General features: G+C 45.6%; 1 protein-coding gene across 1 annotated transcript in view; it reads left to right on the forward strand.

Moving 5' to 3' along the window:
* Window positions 1-1,740: 1,740 nt before the first annotated feature.
* The window catches only part of LOC123925073 (guanylate cyclase soluble subunit beta-2-like), a 44,103-nt gene continuing 25,469 nt past the window's right edge, over window positions 1,741-20,374 (forward strand). Inside the window, exons 1-4 of the mRNA XM_045978195.1 lie at window positions 1,741-1,822; window positions 14,476-14,636; window positions 18,535-18,634; window positions 19,690-19,886. Of these exons, the coding sequence (XP_045834151.1) occupies window positions 1,756-1,822; window positions 14,476-14,636; window positions 18,535-18,634; window positions 19,690-19,886 (525 nt within the window). The 5' untranslated portion in view covers window positions 1,741-1,755. The remainder of the gene's footprint in view (window positions 1,823-14,475; window positions 14,637-18,534; window positions 18,635-19,689; window positions 19,887-20,374) is intronic.

Raw genomic sequence — 20,374 nt, forward strand, 5'->3', positions numbered from 1 at the left:
TCATTTGTATTAAGGGTAGATTTGGAATCAGGGTGTCTTGGCTCCCGGCTGGGTGGCCCCCGGCACAGCTTGTCATCTCTGTGCTCTCACTACTATATCCACTCCCCACTGCCTCTGTGTGGTGTTTCTCTTTCTCTCTTCTCACTCCCATTATTCTCTTTTATCCTCATCAGTACTCCTGTAGGAAGTGTGGGACAAGTGTCACTCTCCCACTTAACAGTGAGGAGGATGAAGTCCAGGGAGATAAAGGAGTAGCTAGCTCAGAGGGGGAAAAAGACTTAGGAATGAATAAGGATCTTCAGGTATTAGAGAGCTGGTGTCTGGAGGTGGAAGCGTCCCTGTCTGCATGTGCCCAGGGGGCAGATGCAGAACCCGGGAGCGAGACGGCAGGTGGCAAGGTGCTGGAGCTGTGGGCTTCAGAGCTCAGAACTCAGGTCCCTCACATGTTAGTGGGGGGATCCTGGCCAGACAACCTCTCTGAGCTTCCGTTTTCTCCATAGTAAGAGGGATGATCACAAATGATTTGTCATCTCCATGGCCAAAAGCAGATGCCCAATAAATAGAAGGTATTATAAGGGTCTAGAGGGAGGTTTTGGTTCAACATAAGAAAAAAAGTTTCTGGGCACCTGGGTGGCTCAGTGGGTTAAGCCTCTGCCTTCGGCTCAGGTCATGATCCCAGGGTCCTGGGATCGAGCCCTTCATCCCTTCATCCCTGTGGAGCAGAGAGCCTGCTTCCCCCTCCCCCTCTGCCTACTTGTGATCTCTCTCTCTCTCTCTCTGTCAAATAAATAAATAAAATCTTTAAAAAAAAAACCCAACTTTCCATCAAAGAAAGCAGTCTGTAAATGGAATGAGCTGCCTTGCAGAGGAGTGAGTATCCTATCACTGGAAGCATTTAAGAAGAAACTATAAGATTAGCAGTCAGAGGTATTAAAGAATGGGGAATTGGACAATTAGGAAATGTCACACTTCTACCAATTCTGAGATTCTGTAAAGTGAGCTGGGATACACTCGAATGTTTTGTATTTTTCTTGATTCTTCAAACATTCTCTTTGCCGCCTTGGAGCCTCTTCGCTCTGTCCAGAATGCTCGTCTTTGCCTATCCATCCTTCAGTCTCAGCGGAACCTCCCTTTCCCAGGAAGCACTCCCTGCCCAGCCTCCTGTCCCCTGACTTGCCGGAATTGGTAACTGCAGTTGAATGGTTCACACAAGGAAAGAGCCAAGAGGGTGACTCCCAGGTTAAGTCACTTTTCACTGGGTTTGGCTAATCACTAGAAGACTAAAGTCCATCCATAACTCCTAAAACATAGCTAACCACATTTTGAAACAGTGAGACTCTCAAGCAGCTGCTCTAGTTGCTTCAGAGAATGAGGCTCCGGGACCGCCGAGCTCCGTGTTCACTAGCGTGTACTGGGTTCTTAACGTGTGCCCAGTACAGCACCTCCTGCTGGGGGTTCAAAGATCAATGTAAGTCACAAGCCCATGCTCAAGGAGCACAGTCCAGAGGAGAGACTTGACACCAACTAAGGAAACACGTAGTCTACTGTGGATCCTTGAGAAGAGAGCTCTTGGCCCAAACTGGGGTCCGGGAAGACTTCTTCCACGACCTCCCATTCCTGGTGATCACGAGTGTTCTTGCTCTCTCATATCTTCCTCGGTCAGTGGGTATATGCTTGAGGCAGAGCTCCAGCACTGGGTTTTCATTGCCCCATGATTTCTCTTTCAGAGCCTCTGCCGAAGTGCAAGACGCCTTCATGACTTACACGGTGTATGATGACATCATCACCATCAAACTCATCCAAGAGGCCTGCAGAGTTCTGGGTAAGGAGGAAGAGGGCTTGTCGGGGTTTCTTAGGGATGCCATCACACAGTACAACTAGTTTTCATCCTCCATCCTGCTCTGTTAAGACCCGGCGAACACAGAGTTAGCAATCTTGAGCCATTGCTCAGGTTCTAACTATAGATCCTTGTTTTGTGTGTTTCTGTTTCAAGACCCCTTATTTCATATATATCATTAGTATTGGACCTGTGGGCAGGAGCACCATGACTCACACCTGAACGAAGCTTCTCTAACACACATCTTTTGTCTGAAAGGCACATCACACCCTTCTCGTACTTAGAGCATGAGGCAGCCCTTCAATGCTGCTCTTGGGATATTTTCAGCAGCGCACCACCAGCAAAAAAAGCACAAATGTGTAAAACAGCATGCAAAATGGATTGCAAAAAGGACACTTAATGTACAGTATGAGAAAGGAGACAAGGACGCAGAGCACTGCCTCATTTGACCTTATCTAGGAATGCATGCGCTAGGGGACGAAGAGTTTTTGCTTCTCTGCACCTGCTCCTGAAAGACTGCAAATGCTCGGTGGTACTGATTTTGGGGTTACAGACACGTTTTAGCGAGTGGAAAATGTGCAGTGTTCTGGTGGTCCAGGTGTTCCCTAGAGCAGCGTAACTCCGCTCCCTGCTTCCATCCTCCCGTGCAATCTTCCCCACCATGTGTCTATGTCTCTATGTCCAAATCTCCCTCTTCTTATAAGTCCCCTGGTTGCATGGGATTTAGGACCTGCCCTCATCCTGTCACGTACCCTTTCCATTTGAGTAGCCTTGAGCTTCTTACAGACAAAAATTGTGAGGGTCCCTCTCAGTGTCAGCATCTGTATCAGCACTCTCATGCCTGGCCTTGATGATGGCCTTGACAGAGATAGTCATACCTTTGAAATGTATCACCGTGACTACCTCCAGGTGTCGGGGGAACAGCTCTGGGAATCCTCTTAGGCCAACCATGCTTGTGTTTATCTGGAAACAGAGCTGGTGTATTTGTGGGGGGGGGTGCTGAGGGCCTTCTTCCCCACCTGCTCTGCCATGGGTCGTAATGGGGGGCCCATTGTGCATGGTTCCACTTACAATGCACTTGTACTTCCTGGATGATTCCTCACATGGACGTAGCAGCAAGGGATGGCTTATTATATTAACCTGCTCGCTCCCCAGGCCCGATGGGGAGTGCTTCAGGACAGAGAGAGAATACAGTCCTGCCTCTTTCTAGTTTAATGACTGAAGACAAGTTACTTACTTGGTTACAGTTTTCTCATCGATCTATGAGACTAATAATATCTACCTGCCAGAGTTATTTTGAGGATTAGATTCGATGACACATGCGAAAATGTCAGAGGTGCTATCTGGCATAAGCTCTCAAAATGTATTTCTTTCCTTCTTTCCTTCCTTCCTTCTCTCTGTATTAATTTCCTGTTTCTAAATACGGTTACATTTGGAGGTTGCAAGGAGATATGGGTTTTGGGGGACACTTCAAACCAGCACACCCTCCTTTCCTTTACCGTTCCTTCTTACCAGCATGGAGCTGGGGCCTAGAGAGGAAGGAGTTTCTACTGTTCCAGGCTCCAGGCTGGGTGCCAAAAGCTGAGAGAGTCCCCTAGTGCTTCCGGGTTCTTTGACAACGTCCTCTTCTGGTCCCAGATGAACTTCCTTAGGCTACTCCTATAGGCACCGTGGCCTTGGGTCGTGGTGAGATGGCATCTAGGGATTACTGCAGGCGGACCCTGTGTCAGCTTGCTCGCCTGGCACAAGACCCTGGGACAGAATTGTTGGAAACATGGCTGAGGGCTGGATCCCGTGCAGCGCCTGGGGGCTCAGGCAGCTGTGGTTTCCACCTGTTTGTCATGGAGTCTCTGAGGGTCCTGCAAGTTGGCCTTCTGTCCTTGGGACCTCCTCCAGGGGTGGCTGCAGGTAAAATTCTGCCCCAGGCACCCAGTGACCATCCCAGCACGTGTTCTAGGGAACACGCTGGGGTGGTTAGTTAATGTGAAGCCCGCAGAGAAAGGCAGCTTCCCCAGAACGTAGATGCATAAAGTGGTCATGTTGGGTGAGGCCCTGAGTTTATTATCTTTTTTCTGACTATTAGGAAAATTCTCTGATTAAAAAAATTGTGCCAGCTTTAACCCCATGCACACGATTTTCCCCCTTGTTTCCCCCTGGCAATTTGATTGACATCTGTGTCTCTGCTCATGCTCCTGGTCGTTCCCCAGAGGCAGAAAACCATTCAGGTATCTGCAGCGGGGAGAAGTCCCATGTGTCCTCCAAGCTGGGAGAAGGAAGCTTGTGAGACTCAGGGAGCTGAGCTCCTGGTCACCTGCCAGCTACACCTCCTAACAGAATGATACAAGGTTGTGTCCGAGCCTGGACATCAGGTACCAGAGTGAAACGTTCACTGGCTCCTGCAGCTCCTGGAGCTCGGGTTCCAGGAGCAGCCAGCGCAGCCTGCCTTGTTCTCTAGTGGTCCTTGGAGGCAGGCAGGGGACGGGGAGAGACAGGGCCCACGTGGCGTCTCAGAATCACAGATGAGCGCCCACCACCCCTCCCCCTTCCAAAGAGGTTCACAGAGAGAGTTTCTAGGAAGAAGACAGGCCAGGATCTGGGGAACATCAGTGGCACCTGTGAACCGCAGCTCTACCCCGTCTAACCTTTTATGGAGCCCCAACCCCTCTGCCTCCCTAACAGCTGATGCCAGGGGAAATGGACGTTGGGCTTGGGCTATCCAAAAGTGGGTAGAGTCAGGATTTCAGGAGGAGTCTGACCCCAGTGTGTGTACTCTCCAGAGTGCGGGGCCGCCCACCCTGGGCTGGGAGCCTGGAGACGAACCTTCGAGACCCAGCTCACCTCCTAGGCAGCAGCCTTCTTGCCTTCACACCACAGCTCGCCCACACCAGAGTGAGCCTCTGGGCCTTCTTGTTTAACACACCTGCCAAAGAGATTGTTGTCTTAAACATTGCTTTTTAATATTTTAGAACATGCGATTATGACATTATATATGCTTTTCAAACCGTGTGGGCAGACGCCTTCCTTATTCTGATCTGCTCATAGGCAAGGCCCAGCCCTCACCCAGTCTGGCAGGCCGGCCCTGATTCTGAGTGGGGGCTGCTGGGCCTTTTCCCAGCTAAGTTGGGGGAGTGTCCGGTTCCTTTTCTCCCACAGAAGGAATAAAAATCGACTCTAGACTTGACCCAAAAGCTGGAGTTTTGACAGAGCTTAGGAAATACAAGAGCAGCAGAGCTTGAACTGGAAGGTGGGATGAAGCTCTCCTTCACCCTTTCTTTGATTTTCTTCCAAGGCTTCCCAGAAGCAGGAGACAGTAGTGGCTACATCAAGCAGGCTCAGTTTGGTTCCAAGCCCTCTGCCAAGAGGGCATCTAGTCCACATTCTAGGAGTGCCTGGGATTGGTTTCTGATGTGACCTTGGGCCAGGGATAGAAATTCATGGAGCGTTGCTCTCCTCCTCGAAAAGAAATCCTACTGACTTCAAATGGTCATGGGAAGGAAGGGATGAAGGAGACAAGAAACATGAGGCCCTCAGCAACATCCGGGGCCCAAAAGGAGGTCCTCAGAGGATGTCAACTGCATCTGAAGGGGGGCAGGGACATTTCGAGGTTTGGTGTCTCTGGCTGTTGCCCCTTAAAAGTAGGGCTGAGCTTTGGTGTTTGCCTTAAATGGCTATAGTATAATGTTCTGGGCCCATTCTGAGCAGTGCTTGGTAAACCATACAGAGCCCCTGGGCCAAATCTGGCTCCCTGCCTGTTTCGTAAGCAAAATTTTATGGGAACTCAGCTGGGCTCATGTGTTGACATCTTGTCTCTGGCTGTTTTGAGCTTTCGTGGCAGAGTTGAAGCGTTGTAGCAGAGACCTGGAAAACTGAAAATACTATCTACCCTTTACAAAATCAGTTTTGTCACCTAAGGCTCTAGAGAATGGATTGTCATTCCATTCTCTAGAATGGAATTCTCTAGAATGGAATGTCAAGATTTCTCAAATCCCTTTTTACTTGGGAACTACTATTTATCAAATTATATTCAACCCCCACCAGATTCATATGTTGAAGCCCAAACCCCCGATGTGATGGTATCTGGAGACGGGGCTTTTGGGAGATAATGGGGTTCCCCTGAGGTCACGAAGGTGGAACCTTATGATGGGATTAGTGCCCTCGTAGGAAGAGGTCTCAGACAGTTAGCACTCTCTCTCAGGAAGCATGGGCATGTGTCTCCTCTCTCTTTCATACACACATCCCCAGCCCCAATCATGTGAGGACATGGTGAGAAGCCAGAAAGAGACCTCTCTAGAACCTGACCACACTGGCACTTGAATCTCGCACGTCAGGCTTCCAGAATTCGGAATAACTGAATTTCTGTGGTAAAGCTGCCAGCTCATAGTATATTGTGACAGCAGCCCGAGCAGACAAGCAGGAACTTGAGAAAGTTTTCACATCCCCAGAAAGAACTATCTCCTGCGTCTGACATCATGCCCAGGCCATTCTGTAAGTGTGTGTGATTGTGAACACTGCTGGGGGTGGCCGTTCTGTTCGCACAGAGATGTCTTCCCACGCCTGCCCCTCAGGCTTTCATAGTTCCAAACCAACCAATACATTTGGAAGCAGCAATGATTTTATAGACTTTATAATGTGTGGGGCTTTCTACCAAAAGCCAGAGTCTTTCACTGTGAGTCCCCTCTAACTTCTTGTTGCTTATCTCAGTAACATCTCTTGGCCTATACCAAGGTGCATATAAGTATGGTGAGTGTGTTTTCAAATGAAAAGTTGGGGTGTGGGATGCCTGGGTGGCTCAGGTCATGATCTTGAGGTCCTGGGATCAAGCCCCGCATCAGGCTCCTTGCTCAGTGGGAGCCTGCTTTTCCTTCTGCTTTCTGCTCCCTCTGCTTGTGCTCTCTAACAGAAAAATAAATAAAATCTTTAAAAGAAAAAGGTGGGATGCAAATTGAGTAAATAACATGCAGGCGTCTTGGAATCAGGAAGCTCTGGGAAATATGGATTGTAGGTTTCTCTCTCTCTCTCTCTCTCTCAATATATACATGCACATAAATACACACACACACACACTGATGTATATATTCCATGAATCAGAGAGAGCATGGCCTGCCAGAAGGTGGTCCACAGGAGGGACTTTTTTTTTTTTTTTTTAAGATTTATTTATTTGAGAGACAGAGAGACAGAGAGAGCACAAGCAGGGGGAGAGGCAGAGGGAGACGGAGAAGTAGACTCCCTGCTGAGCTGGGAGCCTGACATGGGGCTCCATCCCAGGATCTGGAGACCATGACCTGAGCTGAAGGCAGATGCTTAACCATCTGAGGCACCCAGGTGCCCCCAAAGGAAGGATATTTAACTGTTTAACAAAATACACTGGTCCGTTGAGACAAATTCTTCCCTCAGACAAAGGAAAAAAGCGCGCTCAGTTACCACTAGTCAATACTTTGCTTTCCAAGTGAACTCCAGAATGCAATTTCCCTACCTTTAAGCAAATTGTTGGGACTTTTCCAGACCACTCTGCCCCTGCATAGCTCTGTGCTTTCAATGAGCAGAATTCGGGATGGGACCAGATGGCAGGTTAAGCATTGCATAAGGAATTGTTCTGGGTATGAATAAGTACCTACTTAGTGTGTAAGTAGGTTATTAGTGATCTGAAGTGACAAAATGCGAAACAGTACGCAACAGCCATTTGGCGCAGCTGTGTCAGTCTAGACTCTGCTTGCTAAGAGACCAACAGTCCAACACGTTTCAACAGTTAGCAAGCGGCAAATGCCAACTTTGCCTTCTCGGCGCTTGCCTCTTTTAAGGTAAGAACAACAATGTAAAATTTACAAAGTCCCCAAATCCGGCATTATGATGTTTGATCTTTACCGTGACCCTCTGAGGGGGAATCAGTTGCCCCGGAAAGGTGATTCCCCCTCCACCATGCCCCCAAGGCTGAGGACTTGACCTCTTGCATGCGGGTTCTGAGCCCAGTTTCCAAGCACACAGCTCCAAGCAGCTGATGACTGGTGGGCATGGTCTCTCTAGCAAGGACTTTGGGATCAGATGGACTGGGGTGAACCCCCAGCTGTGTACCATAGCCTAATAACTAACATAACCTGGGCCAAACTCCCCATCGGTAAGCAGCCATGACACCCACGGGCCCTACGTCAGAGGGCCCATCATAAAGTTGAAGTACAGTACCGCAAGTCAAGCACCTCATCCAGAGCAGATACTTCACAGAGCAGACCCTCGCCTGTCCCCCTCCCCCGGTCCTACCTGGGAGGTCCCTGGCTGGGCCAAGGCTCTGCTCCCAAGTTTGCTGGGAAGTAGGCAGCTCGTGATCTGCTGTGGAGGGCCTCCCGCCTGAGCTGGTGTCGTCTATGGCGCAGTTGGTCTTCCTCTGTAGGCTGGTGAACAGTCCTGCTACCTCTGGACCCCCACCCTCCCAGTTTAAAGTCTGTTTCCTCCTTGCAAACTGTGGTACTCACATGGGTAACTGTTTTCTGCTTTTCTTTTCTTTTTTTTTTTAATGATTTTATTTATTTGAGAGAGAGAGAGAGAACCCTAACAAGAGTGTGAGCTTGACAAGGTGGGTGGGTGGGGAGAGCTACAGAGCTGGGGAGGGGCAGAAGGAGAGGGAGAGGCAGGCTGGGGGATGGATCTCAGAGCCCTGGGATCACGACCTGAGCCACGGAGGGTAGACACTTAGTCCACTGAGCCACGCAGTCGCCCCTCCTGCTTTTCTTAAGCTCCTTCCTTCTACTCACACAAGATTTCTCCTATTATCTCAGGCCTGGCTTTGGTGATGTTATTTGAGAAGGAGAATATTCTAGGTGAATGACTCTTTCCAGATATCAGGAGCTTATTCCTTTGGCTACATTAGCCTTGGGGAAAAAATTACCCATTTTCAACGGAAAATTTTCTAAAATGTACTGCACACATGTCCCTGTCTTGTGGGAGAGCACATGCTTCTCTGGGCCCCTCGGGTGGGTCACTATGAGGAATAGCTCTTGTTCCCTGTATCCAGGCGATGGGAGGTGGGCAGGGGTCTTGGGGGTGCGGCCCCGAGTGGGCCCTGTGTCCAGAAGGCCCAGCACAGACAGCTGTGGCTCTGTGGCCTTCCTCTGCCCATCTGCCCTCACGCAGCATTTGGCAGGTATCATGTCCTCCACCCTGGACAGCCCGCCTCTGCTCTTTCCAGTCCCTTGAGCCATCACCCAGGAAGAAGTAACATTTCCCGGTGATGCCGAAGATCCAGGCTTGTTAAGTCAGAAAAGTTGAGTTTAGACATCATTCCAATTGAAAACCTACTTCAAAGGCTCCATATCTCTCTGGGGAGCCAAACATCTAGAAAATGGACCTTCCTGATAGTGATTTTCCTGCCAGCCAAAAAGCCTTCCATTAAAACAACAACAAAAAACAACCCTTTTAGTCTCTCTCTCTCTCTCTCTCACACACACACACACACACACAGAACTGTATTCTCAAGCACGTGTGTCCCTCCCCCAGCTTCGATAATTATTAATATTTCACCAATCTTGTTCCATCTCTCTGGTCCCTCCACCCTTTTTCTGGTTTTGTTTTTGCTGGAATGTTTTAAAGCAAATCTCAGGTTTCCCATAATTCTACCCATAAATATTTCAGTATGAGTCTCTAACAAGATAAAGACATTTTAAAAACATAATCATAATGCCTTGATTATACCTAACAAAATTCATAATATTACAGAGGCCCAGAATCCAGCTGTATCTCAGCTGGCCATGAATAAATGTGGTCTTTGTGGTCTTTTTGTATTAGATTTACTAAGGTCTTTTTAGGACAATCAGCAAAAACTTCTATTTTGACATAATTTCAAACTCACAGGAGGTTTGCAAGAACAGCATGAAGAATTCCCATTTACTTTTTATCCATATACCCCAAATGTTTACATTTTACTGTATTGGATCCATCCTTCTCTATCTGTAATTTTTTCCCCCTGAATCGTTAGTACGTTGCAGATATGATCTCTCGTTAGCCCTAAAAATTCTCTTACGTAACTGTAATACAACTACCAAACTGGGGAAATGAACGTGTATGTAGGGCTATTACGTAACCTACAGACATTATTGAGATTTTTTCCAGTTGACTCCTTGACATCCCTTAGAACAAAGAAAACCTTGGACTGCGGAAGTTGTCACATCTCTTCCGTTTTCTGACATCTGGAAAAGTTCCTAGATCTTTCTTTGGGTTTTGTAACATTGCTATCTTTGGCAAATTCCGGTCAGCTATTTTGTAGGATGCCCTCAACTCAGGATTATCTGATATTTCCTCTTGATTCAATTCACATTGTGCTTTCTTTGTGGGAAGACCACAGAAGGGATGTTTTGTCCTTCCCAGGTCATTGTAGCAGGGGGCATATGATGTCCTTTTGTCCCATTGTCCCCAGGTTTCTCTACCACACGGGTCCTGTCTTTCCCTTTGTAATCAGTAGTTTGTGAGAAGGTACTTTAAGACTATGCAAATATCTAGTTGCTTCTCAAACTCCTCCCTCCCCAGTTTTAGTACTCATTGGTGATTCTTGCCTGAAACCATTATACGGTGGTGGCCAAATGGTATATTGTTCCTTTTATGTTTATTAGTGGGATTTCTACTGGGAAAGAAAGGATTTTCCCCCTTCCCCATTTATTTATATCAATATAAGCCCTTGACTATTATTTTTTAAATAGGTTATGATCCTGTGATCATAACCTATTGATTATGTTATGTTATTGATTATGTTAATATGATCCTATTGATTTTGTTATTTCTTTTGATGCTCAGATTCTCCAAGATTGAACCAGTGGGAGCCCCTTTAAGCTGGACTCTTTGTCCTTTTGATTCTTTTGTTATTTCTTTAGTTTCTGAGATGACTAGATGTTATAGGCTTGTCTTAGCCCTTCCCTGCCCCAGCTCTGAAATCTACTGTTTCTCCAAGGAGCTCTGACCACACACACACACCCTGATCAATTGATCAATAGATCTATCCATCCCTCCATCCGTCCATCTAATACCATGATGAGTCTTACTGTCTTATTATGGTAGATTTGCTAATCTACCTCACAGACTTCATTCTGTTCTTTCCCCTTCCATAACTGTAACTGCCTTCTCATACAGTGAGGAACTTGTTCCCCACTTTTTACAATATATTTACTTATATACCCTTAATCCTCAAATGTTCAGAAAGTCGTTTCAGAATTGTTTACCAACACCATTGTGGGAAGGAAACCTACTAACTACAGTTAAATATTTGTTTATAATTTTTTGTTCGTTTGTTTGGTTTTGGGCTTAGCCTAAAGACCGAGCAGTGTAAATACTATGTTCAGATGTTACTGGGGTTTTTTCCCCTGGGTAATTAGATTATTCAAAACTGTTCTGTTACAATACTGTTCTGTTAATCTGTTTCTGTTTGAATTGTATCTCGGAGCGTTCCCTATCCTTATTTATACTGTATTTATTTTCTTTATTTTCAGTATATGAGTCATTAACATGATTCCCCAAACCAGAACTGTCCAAAAAGTTATGCTCAGAGCAATGTCAGTCCCCCACCCTCCACAATTTTTCTAACCTCGCTACGTCATTCCCACCAATGCCCTGTAGGTAAGCAATGCCAAAAGTCCCTGGTTTATCCTTCTGGTGTTTCATATTGCACAAATAAACAGATAAATGCATATTTCCGTATTTCCCCTCATCTGTTACACAAAAGATAAAATACTAAGCATACTACAGATTCTCCTTTGCACCATCAAAAAATATGTGAAGGCACCTATGGCTCTTTCAGTTTTCTCATTTTCTTGCCATTTCCTATTTTTCCCTGACTCCCTGTGACTTAGAGGACTCATGGAATCCTAAATTCACTGAGCTGAAACTGTGTAACAACACAACACAATGTTTTTAAAACACTGGTTTTTAAAAGTGACCTGCGCTCTGCTAGACAAGCTCTCTCAACCAGAAATCCGAGAAGAAGCCCCAGACCCAGCACGTTGGAAGAGGCCGCACCCAAACTCGAGATCTGTGTTCAAGCACCATTGGTCTCTGAACCAGCCGGCCTCCCCTATGAATAGAGCTGGGTGCCCAGGAACAAAATAGCCAGGGTCTGGAACAAACATCTTCATGGATTTTTGGAGGTTTCCAGATTTAAGAGAAAAATCAGATAGTCTTTCTACACAAGGATGCCACTGTCACTTGACTATACCTTGCTTGGTTTGCCGACAGCCCTGTCCTCCTGAGCATGGTTCCTGGGAGAAGGAGGTCTCTGGGATCTGTGCTTTCCTGGCAGGTAACAGGATGCACCTGCTCAGCACTCCAGCCCGCGAGACACACAGCACAGCTGTTTTTTCTCAGCTTGCATCAGCCAGATTTAGCAGGGAGGGAGGGGGAGGGGGAAAGAGGAAAGAATGGTTCCACACCTGTCCGTGCACTTTTCAGTTTCTTCTCCCAGGGGCTCATAAGCAATGGAAAGGACTTGAGTGGAATTTATTTCAGTTCTTTGCGGCTTAGCAGGTGGCCCTTGATTGCTCTTATAGATAAGTCTGCCTGCATCCAATTCGGGATGGACCCAGAAGCAGAGAACCCAAAAGAGGCAATTAACACAAGCCATCCCCACCCTCTACCCTCCTGTCCCAAGCTTTGTCTTGATTCAAAAGACCTGGGTAATATATTTTTGGAATGTACGTGTAACTCACCCTTGGTAAGACCAGACCAATTCAGAACAGGGCTCTCTCCTGCTCAGATTACAGAACAATTTTCTGCCCAAGAGTCTGGGTGTGAACAATGAGCCATAGAGAATCTGCTTCTCTGATCATCTCAAGAAGCAAACAGAGGCTGGGAAGTGCCCAGGCCTCCTCTGATTCCCTGCCACCCCTGCAGGAATTGTCCTTCAGCTCAAGAGACCAGGAAAGCCCCTTGGTGGGAATTCCAGATTCAGCCAGAGCACCACAGAGCCCTGCAAGGATCCAGCCAGGGATTGTGGTGATTGTAAATTCCGCAGGTCTCCTGTGAGCCTGGGCATTCCAGACCTTGTCTCAGCCCCCAAGACCTCCCAGAGTCGCCATGTCACAGGAAATAAGAGAATGTTCTTTCACAGACACACCAGGCCACCAGCATCAAGGGATGTCCTGTCTCAGTGATGACAACCCATAAGCAGTCCTTACTCTTTTTTTTTTAAAGATTTTATTTATTTATTTGACAGAGAGAGATCACAAGTAGGCAGAGAGGCAGGCAGAGAGAGTGAGAGGGAAGCAGGCTCCCTGCCGAGCAGAGAGCCCAATGCGGGACTCGATCCCAGGACCCTGAGATCATGACCTGAGCTGAAGGCAGCGGCTTAAACCACTGAGCCACCCAGGCGCCCCAGCAGTCCTTACTCTTGAGGAGAACTTTTGTTTTTTTGCTGCTCTAGAGACTGGTGGATGTGGTATAGAAATCAGTGAATGCAGAGCACCTGGCAGGCTCAGTCGATTAAGTGTCTGCCTTTGGCTTAGGTCATGATGCCGGGGTCCTAGGATGGAATCCTGCATTAGGCTCCCCGCTCAGCAGAGAGCCTGCTTCTCCCTCTCCCTCTGCCTGCTGCTCCCCCTGCTTGCACTCTCTCTCTCTGTCAAATAAATAAGTAAAATCTTAAAAAAAAAAAGAAAAGAAAAAGAAATCAACGAATTTAGAGTTAGAACTTCTGCCTCTAGTTTAGGTCCATTTACAAAGACGACTCTCAATTTCAAAAAGGGGACATGATAATAAGATTAGCTAGCTTACAAGGTTTCAGCATGTGCCGAGAAAAATAATTGATGAGTTTGATTAATGAGTACTTAATGATTAATGAGTGTTTCAGGAACTATAAAATTTCTTTAATAAAGACTTCTGCTTCTATAAAGCAAACAGTCACATTCTGTCTGTTGCAATGGGGCAGACAGTGGCAGCAAACCCAGCAAAGACCACCAATATACCTTCAGGTCTTTATCGAGCCCCTACCTGTGTCTGGCACAGAAAATGTGTAGAATGAGGTCAGTGCCTCTCAGGAATTTCACAGTTGGGAAGAAGTACCTTAGGAAGAGTACCCAGTGTGACGTGGGCTAGTCAGAGAAATCTTTATGGAGGATGCGGTGTGCAAACTACACCCTTATGGGGAAACCGGGATGGGGAGAGGACAAGAGGAAAAGGGGAGATCATTGCAAGCATTCGGCATCATTTTCTGGGTAAATCGAGATAGGTTCATCCGTATTATTTCTTAGCTGTAGTATTAGTTCTTTCTCAGAGATAGCTTTTCATTTCATTTACAAGCCATCGTCTTTAAAGATGTCTAGCAGTAGTAGGGGAGATTGGAGGGGGCCATACACAGCCCTGCCCAGAGTGAACTTGGCTCTGGAAGCCAGAGTCAGCCAGTATAGGGATGGGAAGCTGTTGCTTCGGGACTGTAGAGGAATTTATGCGTTGGGGACCACAGAGAAGACTGGGAGGAGGGTTAGAAGAATCTCATGTTCCTGTGTCAGAACTCATTGGCTTCCTCACTGTGGAAAGTGAACACTTTGGAAGCTGCTCAGTAACGTGTCTCATGGGCAGGATGTGAATGCTTTGGAGCTCAAGGAAGACCGCCCAAATGAGAATGAACACTTTGCAGGTGCTTTTATTTTGGGGCTATGCTTTGGGTTCCACAGGCGTGTCCATGGAAGCCATTCTGAAACTCTTTGGAGAATACTTCTTTAAATTCTGTAAGATGTCTGGCTACGACAGGATGTTACGGACACTGGGCGGAAACCTCACGGAGTTTATTGAAAACCTTGATGCCCTCCACAGTTATCTCGCGCTGTCTTATCGGGTAAGATTATCTGAGGCCAGTCTTGGTGGCTCTAAGTGGAAGCAAATGCCTGAGACAGTCCTCAGTCATTGTCGCCCTTCTCCCAGGAGGGGTACAGGTGCAGGGGCGGGCAGAATCCTTGGCAAACGGTGTCTGGAAGGATGGGACAATGAATGCCTGTTGGCCACTTTGATGAGCTGGCTGGCAGCAGTTGAAGCTGAAGAGGTCACCTTGGTGACAGAGGCCAGCTTCTTCCAACAGTCGCTGGTGTGGCTTTGGAATGAAATCTGGAAGACTGATCCCAACGGGAACAAAGGCTGGGAAACAATCAGGTTTCAGTGGATTTGCAAGATCACTCCTCAGGTTTCCTGGCCTGGATGGAGCTGATAAATAGCTTCTGCAGCCAGATTCATTTTCTCACGTATCAGAAGGAAGGGCTTGACAGGGCCCAGAGCCAGAGTCGGAAACCATCCCGCGTTGAGAAACTAATGTCCCTATTGGGATCTATTCTTCTGGAGTTCTTCCCTTGGTTTTCTCGCTTGTAGGTATGGTTGGAAATTCAAACACCTAGACCTCCTTTCCTTTTTTAAGAAAAGAAAATGCTCCATTAAATAGGCAAAATGGTACTTAGATGTTTTTTTAATAATAGCTTATTTTATATAAAATTATTTATATATTTTTTAGGACTCTTGATAGTTGACCAAGCTCTTTCTTCCCTATTTTTATATTTAATGCTCATAACTGCCCTTGAAGGGTTGTCATAGGGATAAAATGGGAATATCTAAGCTAAATGCCCCCTCAACCATAAGGCACCCTTCTGCATGTTCAATGGGAAAATGATTATTTTCTCTGTTGTTCACATAAAGAATAAGGAGCTTGGAAGCCTTAACTGACTTCAAGTGGGATGAGTAGGTGGGCTGTCCTGTTGCTATCTTGTGAACTACTCAAGGACAGAGCGAACAGAAGGAGCTCTGACTATGGGGGCATATGGGCCTACCACACTGTCTGACCAGCTGACTAGCTGTGTGGTACCCTCAGTGGACCTCTGGCTTCTCACTTATTCACTTAGTAAGTATGGATTGAGCATCTACTCGGTGCCAAGCTCTTTTCGTAGGCATTGGGCAAACACAGAGGAAAAAAGGAATGAATAAATAGTAAAAAAAAAAAAAAAAAAAAAAGTCCACGCTCATATTATTGTGTGAATTATAAGAGAGCACATGCGGAAGTCCCCCGCATCGTGCTCAGTCTAGAAAAGGCATTTCACAAATAATAATAGCTTCCTTCTTTTGCCTTTTCTCTCTGTTCCATATGGCCAGTTAAAAAAATGGTAATAATTCATATGGCAACTTCCTTTAAAATTTCTTAGCTAAAGCACTGCAATTAGGATGCAAAGAAATACAGTTGGGTCCCTTCAATAATGTCCCATATTTTAATATAGCATCTTTCACCTGCAAATTTGGCTAATATCTCAAATCACAGTTCTGGAGAATGTTAATGTTCTCCCATTCATTCATTAAACAAACAAACAAACAAAATTATGGAACATCTTTTATGCTCCAGATACCGTGCCCACCATTTACTCCCGCTTTAATGAGTAAGGGTGGGTGGAACTGAGGGTCTGAAGTCCCAGCCCGTTGTTTGTACACCCAACTCCTAATAATACCTTTCCTCTGGGGTAGCCATCTGTCATTCTTCACGTGCCTAAACTAATGCTAAAGAATAGAACTTCTCAGGGGTGCCTAGGTGGCTCAGTCAGTTAAGTGTCTGACTCTTGGTTTCAGCTCAGGTTATGATCTCAGGGTCGTGAGATCGAGCCCCACGTCAGGCTCTGTGCTCAGTGGGAAGTCTGCTTGAGATTCTCTCTCTCCCTCTGCCTGTGCCTCTCACCCTTTCTCTCTCTCTTTCTCTCTCTCTCTCTCAAAATAAATATATAAAATCTTAAAAGAATAGAACTTCTCAGGATGTACGTGAGGGTATTTTGCACATGATGACATAAATATGTAAATGTTTTAATATGCAAGTTGTAATTTAACACTGGCAGCGATACCTGATAGCTATTAAGCTTTATACTGCGCAGAACATTCTAGATTGTCTCTCTAGGCACAATTAAAATAAGATAATGCTGACTTTTCTTTATATCTGCCTCTAGTCATCTGTCAAAGCCTTAAGGCATACATTTCTGATTATAGTTGTGCCTTTAATCTTGTTTTTTTTGTTTTTTTTTTTTAGCTAACTTTCATTGGGTGCTAATTATGAGGCAGACGTTGGGCTAAGTAATTTATAATCATTGAATTATCCTCCTTACACCCCTAAGATTAGATATTCTTATTTTTTTTCATGATATATATGAGAAAACAGGTCCAGAAAGGTCAAATAATTGCTCCAGTTGCCAGGTCATGGTGGCTGAGCCGGGACACAACCCCACATAAGCCTGTCTCCCGAAGATCATGCTCTGTCTGCTTCCCATTGTTTTCCCTTTGCCCTGATTCTCCACATCCATAAAACTCTATTTTAATCAAAAAAAACAAAAGTATAATCTTACTATTCAGAGAGTTGGATAGAATCAAAAGCACAGACTTTGAGCAGCGTCTCTGGAAAGTGGCTTAGGCTGGGGGTGAGAACTGAAGGTGCAGGTGGTAGCAAGAGGCTGTGAATTTTCCTTCTAGCCCTTCCGGACTCTGTTATTTTTTTCACTATGCAGGGCTTGCGCAAAGTTTTTTAAATAACTTTCAATTTCCTATTTTATTACATGCTTTTTATATGTGTTGCCTCAAATCCTCTTTATATATACATATATATATTTATTTAATATTCTTAAATTTTTAAAAAAATTCTTTTTAAGTTCTTTAAAAAATTTTAATTCTTTAATTTCTATATTTAATTAAATTCTTAAAAATTATATATGTGTGTATATATATGTATAAAAATTTTTAAAGGTTTTTTATTTATTTATTTGACAGAGAGAGAGAGATCACAAGTAGACAGAGAGGCAGGTGGGGTGGGGGGGGCGGGAAGCAGGCTTCCCGCTGAGTGGAGAACCCGATGTGGGGCTTGATCCCAGGACCCTGAGATCATGACCTGAGCCGAAGGCAGTGGCTTAACCCACTGAGCCACCCAGGTACCCCTATATGTATAAAATTTTTTAAAAGAAACTCATTTTAACTAGAAACCCTCCCACCATAGAAGAAAGCGAATATCATGGTAGGAACCCACGTCACTAAGTCTCCTTCCTCACTTGGACCACAGGCTGTAAGCCTGGGTGTTGAGCTGTCTACTAATCAAGGTGGGGTGGGGGGAGGCTGTTTCTTTTCAGGGACTCCCCCAGGCAACGTCTCCATCTTTATTTCTTGACATACATCTACCATGAGGTGGTGCATACTTGAATGCCAACATTTGTTCCCAGAGAAAGATGATCTCTTAACGATGTATCTTGATTTTCCAAATGTGCAATGTTACACCGCAGACAGCATTTTACTTCCAGGATGAGAAATGAACTCTTCTCCAAGTCGCTCTGAGCGCCTGATCTTTGGGAGGGTGGAGACGCCCATGGTCACCTGCTCACAGGCTAAGCGGCTGGCCCGCCCTGGAGTGTGGCTAGAAGCAGCGTGCGGGGTGGGAAGGCTCACCGGGGTCCATATTTGTTGCACCCTTACTTCAGCCTTGACTCCACTGAGCTTGTTTCTTCCTCTTTAAAAGAGAGCTAATACTTGCCATATAGAGTGGGTTGAGGAATTAGCGATAATATCAAATTCCTGACATGTAGGGGCCAAAACCATGGTGGATTTGATATGATTGGAGAGGGGCTGGAGATACAGCTTTCTGTGTTGTCATGGGTAAGTACTATTGTGCACAAAACCTCAAAAGTATAATTTAAACAACTTGGGTTCACTGGGAGAAACATGTCATGTCTTTTGAATAGGAGATGAACGCACCATCGTTCCGCGTGGAGAAAGCAGCAGATGGGAAAATGCTTCTCCATTACTACTCTGATAGGAGTGGTCTGTGCCACATCGTTCCAGGTATGGGAACAGCCTCACCAGCCCCACAGTTACGATGTCTCTGGAGTTCTCCTCACAGGCTCTCCAGGATGGCTAATAGCTCACCCAGCTCTTCCATAATCTGATTCTTTGTCATCTTGATCCATTACTCCCAAAGCCTTTGGGCCATGAAAATAAGTTCCCAAGGTGTCAAAAGAAGGAACGTTTCCACTTTTTATTTTAACATTTTGAACTACGTGTTTACATAGTTATGATGATTCTGTGTATATTATTTTGTATCAACGTTTCTTTGTGTATTCAGCATTATGGAGAAAAAGCATCCTTCCATGTTTTCACATGGTCCTTTAAACCCATTTTCAACTGCTGAATGATAATCCATATTGTAAATAATGAGTCCCCTGTTGTTGAATTTTTAGTTGAGACTACTCTTTTGTTATTGCTTTGGTGAACATGTTCATGCACGATTTTCCCATGCTTATATTATAACTCCAGGATAGATTTCCAGAGCACCTCTTTTTAAAACATGGTCCTTGGGGCGCCTGGGTGGCTCAGTGGGTTAAAGCCTCTGCCTTCGGCTCAGGTCATGATCCCAGGGTTCTGGGATCGAGCCCCGCATCGGGCTCTCTGCTCAGCAGGGAGCCTGCTTCCTCCTCTCTCTCTCTGCCTGCCTCTCTGCCTACTTGAAATCTCTATCTGTCAAATAACTAAATAAAATAAAATCTTTAAAACATGGTCCTTAATGCTTTTATAACTAGATTTTGTTTACATTATTTCTAGAGTTGGTTTAGTGAGTTAAATGCCTTCCTGAAATAAACAAACAAATGAATAGATGTTAACCTAGAAATTAGGGTGGCAGGGCTATATTTGTTATGCAGACATATATAATTTAAACCTCTACCCGGAAGTTATTTTATTTTTAAATTTATTAATCTATCCTCTGCTGCCTGTCTTGATGCAGGGCCTGAGCTTAGTGAACTCTGGGATATTCATCTGAAGTCTAACTTGGTTATGTTATAACTTTTGCCGACAAACCTGCCTCTTGCCATCCCTCACCATAAAGTGTCCTTCTGCTGTAGGTATCATTGAGGCTGTGGCCAAAGACTTCTTTGACACTGATGTGACCATGGATATCCTCGGCATGAGTAAGGAAGAGGAGAGGACAGGAAAGAAGGAGCATGTTGTGTTTCTGGTTGTGCAGAAGTCTCACAGAGAGATGAGAAGGGCAAAACCAAACCGGATACAAGCCAATGAGGACATCCTGAGAGACCAAGAGGTACTGGGTTTGCTATGTCTTCGGGAAGCACAGATCCTCCTAGTGGAAATGCCAGTCTCAGAACAATCGATGTAAAGAACAGAACCAAATGGACCTTCTAATCGTGGATTTAAGGCAGAACTTCTCAGCCTCAACACTATTGACATTTTGGGCCAGATAATTCTTTGTCATGATGGGCTGTCTTGTGCACGTCTAGTAGCATTCCTAGCTCACCTACCAGACGCGAGTAGGACCCTGCTTCCCCACTCCTTAGCTGTGGGAATTAAAAATGTCTCCAGGGCAGTGGTAGGGACAAAATCATTATTGGTTGAGAACGGCTGGGTTAAGAAAACTTGGGTAAACACTGGGAGGTTTTCGGGGATGAACTTCAGCCTGGAACATTTTCACCTCTAAAAACACCAAAATGAAGGCCAGACATTTGGGTTTGTGGCTTGTTTTGCAATCCTTCTAAAATAAATTGACCTTTCAAGCCCTTAGCGCCCACTTCT

Source organism: Meles meles, chromosome 14, assembly GCF_922984935.1.
Source record: "Meles meles chromosome 14, mMelMel3.1 paternal haplotype, whole genome shotgun sequence".
NCBI classification, from domain to species: Eukaryota; Metazoa; Chordata; class Mammalia; order Carnivora; family Mustelidae; genus Meles; species Meles meles.